This window comes from Elaeis guineensis, chromosome 2, assembly GCF_000442705.2.
Source record: "Elaeis guineensis isolate ETL-2024a chromosome 2, EG11, whole genome shotgun sequence".
NCBI lineage: Eukaryota > Viridiplantae > Streptophyta > Magnoliopsida > Arecales > Arecaceae > Elaeis > Elaeis guineensis.
In genome coordinates, this window is record NC_025994.2 from 85874814 (window position 1) to 85886905 (window position 12092).

The 12092-nt window shown below is 53.1% G+C and overlaps 1 protein-coding gene across 1 annotated transcript in view; it reads right to left on the reverse strand.

Moving 5' to 3' along the window:
• Positions 1 to 5: 5 nt before the first annotated feature.
• The window catches only part of LOC140855664 (uncharacterized), a gene marked incomplete at its 3' end in the record, with an annotated part of 34567 nt that continues 22480 nt past the window's right edge, over positions 6 to 12092 (reverse strand). Inside the window, exon 13 of the mRNA XM_073252024.1 lies at positions 6 to 296. Within this exon, the coding sequence (XP_073108125.1) occupies positions 6 to 296 (291 nt within the window). The remainder of the gene's footprint in view (positions 297 to 12092) is intronic.

The window sequence follows — 12092 nt, forward strand, 5'->3', positions numbered from 1 at the left end:
GACGTTGCTAGAAGATGATTGCGAATACATATTTCAATTCCCAACTCTAACAGCAACATTAGAACAAGTGCCGCAGTCATATGTGCAATAATATGAAGGACCCCTATAATAGCGCGCTTCTTTTTGGACAATTTTGAAGGAACAAATGAATATGATGCCATCATCAATACTAGACTTCCTGCTGAAGACACATACGAGTGTTCCAGCATGTAAATAAAAGCACTCCACATTGTACTAAAGAAGGATTTTAAGCGGCCAGACCAAGAATCCTTGTGCAATATGTGGACAAGGTTACACTGCAAAATGGAACATTAGAATGTTATTCCTGAAAAAAACTATGCTTTCATTAAATAATTTAAACTCAACTGCTAGTATTGAAATGCAAATAGTGAATATATGTTGAACAAATTTCTATTATCTAATTAAGAGCATAGCATTACAATGAAAAATTGAAAATATTTCAACCAGGTGTAATAGATATCACCAAAGGCTTCTAGAATTTTGAAAAATCTCTGAAACTTCTTTAGAAAGTCATGTACAGTACTAATGCTGAACTTGGAAGACATAGTTCAATACCAACTTAACAAACAGCATAGTTTTTAAACATCATATATATCAAACAAAGTTTATAGCAGTACAAAATGTACCGCTGCAATCTCTACTTGGGCATACATCTCGATTCCAATATGAGGTAATGCCATCTTTGCTTGCACACACATCTTGATTCCAGTATGAAGTATTACAAGCATGCTCTAGTAGACAGCTACCATTAACTGAACTAAGGTTTTAAATCCCATAAGACGAAGGTGTCCCAATTTCTCCAAGAACAAGATACCCCGCTGTCCCATCCTGTCATGGCAGTAATTCCAATTATGCATCTCGATAGATATCCTTCATCTCTCTCCTCTTCTTCTTTCCTTTCTTGCTTTCATTTTTTTCATTTTTTCCTTGCTTTCCTTCTTGTCTTTCTTTTCTTCTACCTTCCTCTCTTTTCTTTCCTTTTTCTTTCTTGTTTGTTCTCCTTCCTTTTTTTTTCATTTTTTCTTCTTTCCTTTTGCTTTTTCCTTTTTCTAATCTCTCCTTCCTTTCCTTCTTTCCACTTTCTTCTCTCCTTATGTGGATGGGTTTCGGAGTCTCAAATCCATCCTAGTCCCATTTTCTTACGGGAACGGGATAGGATAATCAGGATGCTCCCCATCCTGCCAAGACGTAAAATCTTGAACAGAACATGATGAAAGAATTTGAGCAACCTTGGATGCATACTGTTGAGTATAAAATACCCACAGCCGAAGTCCTCAGTGGAATCGACTACACGACAACTTCGCCCGGGCTCCTACGGGAGCCGGGCTCCGTCACCAAGAACTCCAACAACTGCAGCCGCAAGCAGACTCCGCCCGGACTCCTACGGGAGCCGGGCTCCGCCGCCGACATCGACTACAGGACAGCTCCGTCCGGACTCCTACGGGAGCCGGGCTCCGTCCTCAGCATCAACCGCTGGTAGGCCTCGTCCGGACTCCTACGGGAGCCGGACCTCCCCTCTGACTTTAATTGCAGGGAGACTTCGCCCGGACTCTTATGGGAGCCAGGCTTCATCCTCGACGCCAACAACTGCAGCCGCAAGCAGACTCCGCCCGGACTCCTACGGGAGCCGGGCTCCGCCGCCGACATCGACTACAGGACAGCTCCGTCCGGACTCCTACGGGAGCCGGGCTCCATCCTCAGCATCAACCGCTGGTAGGCCTCGTCCGGACTCCTACGGGAGCCGGACCTCCCCTCTGACTTTAATTGCAGGGAGACTTCGCCCGGACTCTTATGGGAGCCGGGCTTCATCCTCGACGCCAACAACTGCAGCCGCAAGCAGACTCCGTCCGGACTCCTACGGGAGCCGGACTCCGCCAATAATTTCGGCAGCAAGCAGACTCCGCCCGGACTCCCACGGGAGCCGGGCTCCGTCCTCAATGACAACTGCTGGTAAGCCTTGACCGGACTCTGACGGGAGCCGGACTTCGCCTTTAACCTTGACTGCAGGAAAACTTCGCCCGGACTCCGACGGGAGTCGAGCTTCATTCTCAACAACTCCGACTGCAAGACAGACTGCGTCCGGACTCCTACGGGAGCCGGACTCCGCCAATAATTTTGGCAGCAAGCAGACTCCGCTCGGACTCCCACGGGAGCCGGGCTCCGTCCTCAATGACAACTGCTGGTAAGCCTTGTCCGGACTCCGACGGGAGCTGGACTTCGCCTTTAACCTTGATTGCAGGAAGACTTCGCCCGGACTCCTACGGGAGCCGGGTTCCGCCCGCAACTTCAGCTCCGAGAGGGTTCCGCCCGGACTCCCACGGAAGCCGAGCTCCACCCACGACCCCAACTGCAAGGAGGACTCCGCCCGGACCTCTACAGAGGCCGGACTCCGACCGTTGCCGAGCTTCAACCGACAGATCCGCGCCCCCTGGCAGGTCACAATAACAACCATGATCCTGTTCCACTTCCTGTAGCGGATTCCGCGCGACTCCATCACTCCCTGCGGCGGATCCATTACTCGCTGACAGGCTGTGTCAACGGCCACGATTCTGCTCCGCTCCCTGCGGTAGGTGCTGCGCGACTCCACTACTCCCTGACAACTAGCGGCAACGGACGCCGCTCCACCACCTGCAACAGACTCTACGTGGCAGGCCATAGCAATAGCCACGGGTCTACTCCACTACCCTTCGCAATAAATTCCCCTGACCATGGGCGGCCCACTACCAGACGGTTACAAATGTCGCCATCAATCCGTTGCCTCCTCCGTCTATAAAAGGGGGACCCAGATACGCTATTCTCTAAGCTCATTTCTTATCTCAAAACTCTGCTAAATTCTCCGTTCGAGCACTCCATTCTTGTTGAGGCAGAGAACTGACTTGAGCGTCGGAGGGTCTTGCCGGAGCAACCCCACCTCCGGTTTAGACTTTCTTTGCAGGTCCCGGCGGCGACCGCGGCTTCCCCGACTCCAGCTTCTCCGGCGCAAGCAGATTTTTGCACCAACAGGATTGGCGCTAGAGGAAGGGCGTGTGTCTTCGCAGTACCCTTGTTCTTCAAGGAGCGCTCAACGGATCCGCTTCCGGCCATCTTTTCCGGCGCCCAATCCTCCTTCCCTCATCTGATGCCCTCTCACGAGGTCTCTGCACAACTACCTCCGGCTATGGTCGCCGATAAGGGGTGGCCGGATGACCGGTCTCTGCCGGATTCCGTCAACGTCATCTCGGGGAATCCCGGCGGGAGGCAATCAGCGCACCAGCTGCATCCCCTAAGCGGCAAAAGGTTGAAGAACCCATAACCTTCACCGAAAAAGACGCCCAGGGAGTCCAATTCCCTCATAACGACGCGGTCGTAGTCTCCTTGAACATAGCGAATTACGACGTCCGTCGCATTCTTGTTGACAACGGAAGTTCGGCCGACATCTTGTTCTACGACGCCTTTTCAAGAATGTCCACTCTTAGCGGTCATCTGAGACCGATTTGCTCCCCCTTGATAGGGTTTACCGGTGATGCCGTTCCGACGGAGGGAATGATAGCTCTGACTGTGACCGCGGGTCAGTATCTAAAGCAGTCCAGAGCTCTGGTGAATTTTCTGGTGGTAAAGGCGCCATCAGCCTACAATGCAATCCTTGGCCGACCCGGCCTCAATGCCCTCAGAGCTATCGTTTCAACTTATCATTTGAAATTGAAGTTCCCCACCAACCAGGGGATCGGAGAGGTCCGGAGAGACCAAGCCCTGGCCAGACACTACTACAGCATCGCCTTGCAAAGAAGCGATCAAGCGGACCTCTGTCCGGTCGATGGATTGGATACTCGCGATGACCTCGCTAAAGAGAGGGGCGGTCCAATCGAAGATCTAATACCGATCCCTTTGAATGACGGGAACACGGAGCATGTGGTGTTAATTGGCTCCAACCTGGGGGAGGAGGTGCGGACGCGTCTCGTTGATTTCCTCCGAAGGAATGCGGACGTTTTCGCGTGGGTCCCGACGGATATGCCGGGGATTGACACAGAAGTCATGGAACATCATCTAGCGGTCGACCCGAAACATCGGCCGACAAAAGAAAAAATCCGGAGTCATGCCCCGGAGAGGCAGGAGGCGATAGCCGAGGAAGTGGATAAGCTTCTCAAGGCCGGATTTATTAAGGAAGTCAATTATCCTGAGTGGATCTCCAATGTTGTTTTGGTCAAGAAAGCAAACGGCAAGTGGAGGATGTGTATAGACTTCAAAAAGCTGAATAAGGCTTGTCCAAAGGACAGCTACCCCCTTCCCAGGATCGACCAACTGGTGGACGCTACCTCAGGCCATGAGCTCCTCACTTTTATGGACGCGTTCTCCGGCTATAATCAGATTAGAATGGCACCGGAAGATGAAGAAAAGACAGCTTTCATCACTAATCGCGGCCTTTACTGCTACAGGGTCATGCCATTCGGCCTCAAGAACGCGGACGCAACCTACCAACGACTGGTGAACAAAATCTTCAAAGAGCAGATCGGCCGAAACATGAAGGTTTACGTGGACGATATGCTTGTAAAAAGCAGGTCTTCCAGAAATCATGTCGCCGACCTCGAGGAAACCTTTGGCGCTCTTCGAAAGTATAGAATGAAGCTGAACCCAACCAAATGCGCTTTTGGAGTAACCTCAGGAAAGTTCCTGGGCTTCATGGTATCGGGGCGCGGGATTGAGGCCAATCCAGAGAAAATTCGCGCCATCCAAGAGATGACCGCCCCAAGATCGATCAAGGAGGTTCAGTGCCTCACAGGAAGGATAGCGGCTCTTAATCGCTTTGTCGCGAGGTCGGCCGAACGATGTTTGCCCTTCTTTCAAACCCTCAAGCAGCCGAAGAACTTCTGTTGGATCTCTGAATGCCAACAGGCATTCGAAGAATTAAAAGGCTACCTTAGCTCACCCCCGCTGCTGGCGAAGCCCGAACCTGGGGAGGAACTATTTTTGTACCTGGCAGTCTCTCCCACGGCCCTCGCAGCTGTCCTTGTCAAAGAAGAAACGAAAGTCCAGCGACCGGTCTACTACATTAGCCGCGCGTTGAGGGACGCCGAGACCAGGTATACTAAATTAGAAAAACTGACCTACGCCTTGTTGGTTGCAGCTCGGAGACTCCGACCTTACTTTCAAGGGCACACGGTGACGCTACTCACCGATCAACCGATCAAGGCGGTCTTGCACCGAGTTGATACCTCCGGAAGGATGGCAAAATGGGCGATCGAGCTCACGGAATTCGACATCAACTACAGACCTAGACCGGCAGTAAAGGCCCAAATATTGGCAGATTTCATTGTAGAGTGCACCATCCCAGAGAGGCCGACCCTGAGCAAAGCAGAGTTGACAGTCTGAAGTCTCAACCGAACTCCCCCAACGAAGAAGCCAGTCCATCCGATTGCTTTTGGACCCTCTATGTGGACGGATCTTCCAACATGGCAGGTGCGGGTGCAGGCCTGATCTTGGTCAGCCCGGAGGGGGTCGTCGCGGAGTACGCTCTGCGTTTCGAGTTCCCCGCAACAAACAATGGAGCGGAATATGAGGCTCTGATTGCAGGATTAAGGATGCCAAAGAGCTGGGAATAGGTCAACTCCGGGTACACAGCGATTCCCAACTTGTGGTGGGACAAGTCAGCGGGAGTTATGAAGCGCGAGAAAACAGTATGGCCAGGTACCTTGAGAAAGTGAAGGAGCTTACCCCCGCCTTTAGCAGTTTCGACATCAGGCAGATTCCAAGGTCGGAGAATACCAGAGCCGATCTTCTCTCCAAGCTGGTGACATCAGCTCCGGTCGAATTGCCCAAAGGCGTCCTCTTTGAAGTTCTAAAACATCCGAGTACAGAAGAACCACGGCCCGTAATGGAGATCGACCACGAGCCCAGCTGGGTCGACCCGCTGATGACCTATCTTAGAGATGGAGTTCTTCCCCGGGATGCGAAGGAGGCTCGGAAGCTCCGAAATCAAGCCTCCCGGTACATCCTTTATGAGGGCAAATTGTACAAAAGATCATACTCCTTGCCCCTCTTAAGGTGCCTCCGGCCTTCGGAAGCTGACTACGCTTTATGGGAAGTACACGAGGGAGCTTGCGGAAATCATTTGGGTGCCAGATCTTTATCCCACAAGCTACTCCGCCAAGGGTACTACTGGCCAACAATGCATCATGATTCGATTGAATATGTCAAAAAGTGTGATCGATGCCAGAGATATGCCAACATCCAGAGACAGCCCGCTACCGAGCTCACACCCTTGAGTGCCCCATGGCCTTTTGCACAATGGGGGATGGATATTCTTGGCCCCTTTCCCATGGCGTCTGGACAAAGGAAGTTCCTCCTTGTAGCGATCGACTACTTCACCAAATGGGTTGAAGCCGAGCCACTAGCAAAAATCACAGAAGCGAAAGTGCAGGATTTCGTCTGGAAATCGATCGTTTGCAGGTTCGGTTTGCCTAGAACCCTAATCACTGATAATGGACGGCAATTCGCGGGAGCCAGATTCGCCGAATTCTGTGAAGATCTAAACATCTCCCACAACTTCACATCGGTAGCCCATCCTCAGGCGAACGGCGAAGCTGAGGTAACTAACAGAACCCTTTTGCAGGGGATTAAGACAAGGCTTGAAAAAGCAAAAGGAACTTGGGCGGACGAGCTTTATCATGTGCTATGGGCGTATCGAACCATCCAGAGATTACCTACGGGGGAGACTCCCTTTGCTTTAGCCTTTGGTACGGAAGCCGTCATCCCGATCGAGCTTAAACTCCCATCGGCACGAGTCGTGGCATTCGACGAACACCAAAATTCACAAAGTCTCAGAGCCAACCTCGACCTGCTGGAAGAAAGACGGGAGATCGCTCAGGTTCGGATGGCAGCCTACAGACAGAAAGTTGCTCGATATTACAACGCCCGAGTCAAGAACAAAGCATTTAAAGCAGGAGATCTAGTGCTCCGACGAGCTGCGATCTCGCAACCTCAGGGCCAGGGGAAACTTGCCCCAAACTGGGAGGGACCTTATGAGGTCAAAGAAGTAGTCCGGCCCGAAACTTATTATCTTAAGGAGCTCGGAGGAGCCGACCTCCCGCGACCGTGGAGCTCAGAAAACTTACGGATGTACTACCAGTAACTTCGTTTTAATCAAAAAAGCATGCCCATATGTCTTGGGACAATTCAAGCAAACTGTATCAAAAACAAAAGGGCAACCTCGCCCTAACTTGAGCAAAGTCGAAGGCCCGATTCTTTTAGACCGGATGGGGGAGAGGCCCTACAACGCCCATATGTGCCCCCACAGCCCTGTTAGGGACAGGAGGAGAACCTGCCCTAACTTGAGCAAAGTCGAAGGCCCGGTTCTTTTAGACCGGATGGGGGGAGAGGCCCTACAACGCCCATATGTGCCCCACAGCCCTGTTAGGGACAGGAGGAGAACCTCGCCCTAACTTGAGCAAAGTCGAAGGCCCGGTTCTTTTAGACCGGATGGGGGGAGAGGCCCTACAACGCCCATATGTGCCCCCACAGCCCTGTTAGGGACAGGAGGAGAACCTCGCCCTAACTTGAGCAAAGTCGAAGGCCCGGTTCTTTTAGACCGGATGGGGGGAGAGGCCCTACAACGCCCATGTGTGCCCCCACAGCCCTGTTAGGGACAGGAGGAGAACCTCGCCCTAACTTGAGCAAAGTCGAGGCCCGGTTCTCTTAGACCGGATGGGGGAGAGGCCTTACAACGCCCTAATGTGCCCCCACAGTCATGTCAGGAACAGGAGGAGAACCTCGTCCTGACACGAGCAAAGTCGAAGGCCCGGTTCCTTTTAGACCGGATGGGGGGAGAGACCTTACAGTGCCCTAACGCGCCCCCACAGCCAGGCTGGTAACGAGGGAGAACCTCACACCGGCTCGAGCAAAATGGAAGGCCCAGACTCCTACGGGAGCCGGGTTCCGCCCGCAAGGAAGACTTCACCCGGACTCCTACGGGAGCCGGGTTCCGCCCGCAAGGAAAACTTCACCCGGATTCCTACGGGAGCCGGGCTCCATCGCCGACATCAGCTACAGGACAACCCCGCCCGGACTCCTACGGGAGCCGGGCTCCGCTGACAACAGCAACTGCCGATAGGCCTTGTCCGGACTCCTACGGGATCCGGACTTCGCCTTTAACCTTGATTGCAAGAAGACTTCGCCCACAACTCCAACTTCAAGAGGGATTCTCCGTTCGGGCTCCCACGGGAGCCGAACTTAGCCTCGACTTCAGCGGAGAGAAACTCCAAGCAAAAAAGGAAGGCAATGGATCGCAACAGCGATGATCGGAAAGCAAACAGCGCACGAGGGCAACGGGAGCTCGGATCCCCGAATTCAAGCCCCAGGAAGGACCCCGGGCCCAAATGGCCCCGAGCGAACCTGCAGCCGTTAACGGAATAACAACTGGGTATCTTCGAACAGCGTAAAAGTCAAAAAGGAGCTCGGCAAATAACAACCCTACGCGAATAAAAGAGATCATCGATGACCTTGGGACGACGTGAAAAGGAAAAGAAGAAAAGAAGGAAGAAAGAAGAAAGAAAATGAAGAAGTTCGACAGACAACTATTCAATGCAAGACGCAGACAAGGTAATCAAATCTTCTTTTCATTTAACAAGATATACGTTACAGGACCCGGTGGGTCAAGAAAAAGATATACATCATCGCAAGCCTCGCGAGCATGGCTTGGAAGGGGTATACCGAAGGCCGCTCCGAGCTACAAACTCCTCTTCCCATCCCTGTCCTTCTCAACCGCGTTCTCCAGTGCATGTAACGGACCTATCAGCTCTCGCCCCACCTCGCTTCGCTCCATCTCCGAAATCCCGACCCTGGGGGGAAAAGGGTGGGATAGATCCCCGGAGGCGGTAAGGGCAACGGCGGCAGTGACGAAGACCTGTTTCAAGAAGAACCGGAGTCACCTTGGATGCAGCGGTGATGCCAGAGATACACTCCATCTCCGAATGTTCCACGACAGCCGCCACCCAAAATGCTCCGGCAAGGTCGGCATGCGCTACTTCCACCGTCCCCGCAACAAGTTCCACTGCCCCACCGTCAACGCCGACCGCTTCTGGTCCCTCGACCCCGACGGTATCAAGGATCCCGCCATAGCTTGCGACGACAGCTCTGCCCTCTTGACCGGTATCACCCCGCCTTGCTGCTCCGAAATTCTCGGGCAGAATAACTTCACCGGCTGCCCCCGTTATTAAACCCCTGTTGTTGAAGGAATTCTTCCTTGAGCCCCCTTTAAAGCGACGGAGATTCTCACTGGCCGCCATTCTCCTCCTCTCCTTCCTCCAAGCCCTAAACATCCCTTCAAGAATGGCTTCCGGGGTAGAGGACATGGCGTGGAAACCCTCGGAGAAGAATTGGAGAGCTGAAGAAGGCAAGGACTGGTGCGAGGGGAGTAGCTGAGTAGCTAAGCTCTCGGGCAAAAGAAAGGCACCATCCTATCGGTAGAATGAAGCCACGAAGGGGGATTAGGGGGTTTAAATAGCCGACGGATCCTAGCGCAGTTATGACGGCGGATGTTCCTGGGCCAACTGGTGCGTGCCACGTGTCGCGCATGTCCCCCTCATCGCTATCGGAGGTTGACCGTTCACAAATTCCCGTGGCACGACGCTTGGGATCGCGTTCCGACGGGGGTTCCGAAAAGACTCTTCAAGTCACCTTCACCGGAAAGCGGGCTTTGACGTGCACACATTAAATGCTAAAATATCTGGGGCGACAGTGCGCAGGATTCGAAGGGACGGTTTCGGCTGTGCCCATCTCTCTCTCTGTACTTCCTTCGTTTGAAATTCAAACTCGGAAGTAGGGGGACTGGTGTTGAGTATAAAATACCCACAGCCGAAGTCCTCAGTGGAATCGACTACACGACAACTTCGTCCGGGCTCCTACGGGAGCCGGGCTCCGTCACCAAGAACTCCAACAACTGCAGCCGCAAGCAGACTCCGCCCGGACTCCTACGGGAGCCGGGCTCCGCCGCCGACATCGACTACAGGACAGCTCCGTCCGGACTCCTACGGGAGCTGGGCTCCGTCCTCAGCATCAACCGCTGGTAGGCCTCGTCCGGACTCCTACGGGAGCCGGACCTCCCCTCTGACTTTAATTGCAGGGAGACTTCGCCCGGACTCTTATGGGAGCCGGGCTTCATCCTCGACGCCAACAACTGCAGCCGCAAGCAGACTCCGCCCGGACTCCTACGGGAGCCGGGCTCCGCCGCCGACATCGACTACAGGACAGCTCCGTCCAGACTCCTACGGGAGCCGGGCTCCGTCCTCAGCATCAACCGCTGGTAGGCCTCGTCCGGACTCCTACGGGAGTCGGACCTCCCCTCTGACTTTAATTGCAGGGAGACTTCGCCCGGACTCTTATGGGAGTCGGGCTTCATCCTCGACGCCAACAACTGCAGCCGCAAGCAGACTCCGTCCGGACTCCTACGGGAGCCGGACTCCGTCAATAATTTCGGCAGCAAGCAGACTCCGCCCGGACTCCCACGGGAGCCGGGCTCCGTCCTCAATGACAACTGCTGGTAAGCCTTGACCGGACTCCGACGGGAGCCGGACTTCGCCTTTAACCTTGACTGCAGGAAAACTTCGCCCGGACTCCGACGGGAGTCGAGCTTCATTCTCAACAACTCCGACTGCAAGACAGACTGCGTCCGGACTCCTACGGGAGCCGGACTCCGCCAATAATTTCGGCAGCAAGCAGACTCCGCCCGGACTCCCACGGGAGCCGGGCTCCGTCCTCAATGACAACTGCTGGTAAGCCTTGTCCGGACTCCGACGGGAGCCGGACTTCGCCTTTAACCTTGATTGCAGGAAGACTTCGCCCGGACTCCTACGGGAGCCGGGTTCCGCCCGCAACTTCAGCTTCGAGAGGGTTCCGCCCGGACTCCCACGGAAGCCGAGCTCCACCCACGACCCCAACTGCAAGGAAGACTCCGCCCGGACCTCTACAGAGGCCGGACTCCGACCGCTGCCGAGCTTCAACCGACAGATCCACGCCCCCTGGCAGGTCACAATAACAACCATGATCCTGTTCCACTTCCTGTAGCGGATTCCGCGCGACTCCATCACTCCCTGCGGCGGACCCATTACTCGCTGACAGGCTGTGTCAACGGCCACGATTCTGCTCCGCTCCCTACGGCAGGTGCTGCGCGACTCCACTACTCCCTGACAACTAGCGGCAACGGACGCCGCTCCACCACCTGCAACAGACTCTACGTGGCAGGCCATAGCAATAGCCACGGATCTACTCCACTACCCTTCGCAATAAATTCTTCTGACCATGGGCGGCCCACTACCAGACGGTTACAAATGTCGCCATCAATCCGTTGCCTCCTCCGTCTATAAAAAGGGGGACCCAGATACGCTATTCTCTAAGCTCATTTCTTATCTCAAAACTCTGCTAAATTCTCCGTTCGAGCACTCCATTCTTGTTGAGGCAGAGAACTGACTTGAGCGTCGGAGGGTCTTGCCGGAGCAACCCCACCTCCGGTTTAGACTTCCTTTGCAGGTCCCGACGGCGACCGCGGCTTCCCCGACTCCAGCTTCTCCGGCGCAAGTAGATTTTTGCACCAACACATACGTTACATATTCCCTGAGGTACAATAGACTTGAATTTTACGAAACAGAAGAAGCCCAACTATAGGTTGAGATTATATATAACCTCTCACAACTTTTCCATCCATATCCAAAAACAGATCGATGATTCTATAAGAACATAAAATCTAAAGAAAATCTAGTCATACAAACAAAGACAAGCAAGGCTAAAAAAATGTTTCCAATGCACAACCTATGTGCATGAGAGGTCTTTTGCTTTTCACTAGAAAATTATTTCTGTTTTTAATCAAAAATGTCTAGGATAATTGTAGATGTCTAATAGCATGATCATTGCCACGAATCAAGATAGACAGGACAATCTTTTCAGTGATGCTAATGGCACGGTAGATAAGGGTAGTGTTCGTAGCATGGTAAATGGACTTAAATGTGATAAACTACATGCTACAGTGCATCATCCCTAAAAATTCCATATTTGTCATAGAATCTTTATTACTTTAGTACTTTGCATAATACCAGAATCTCAACTTC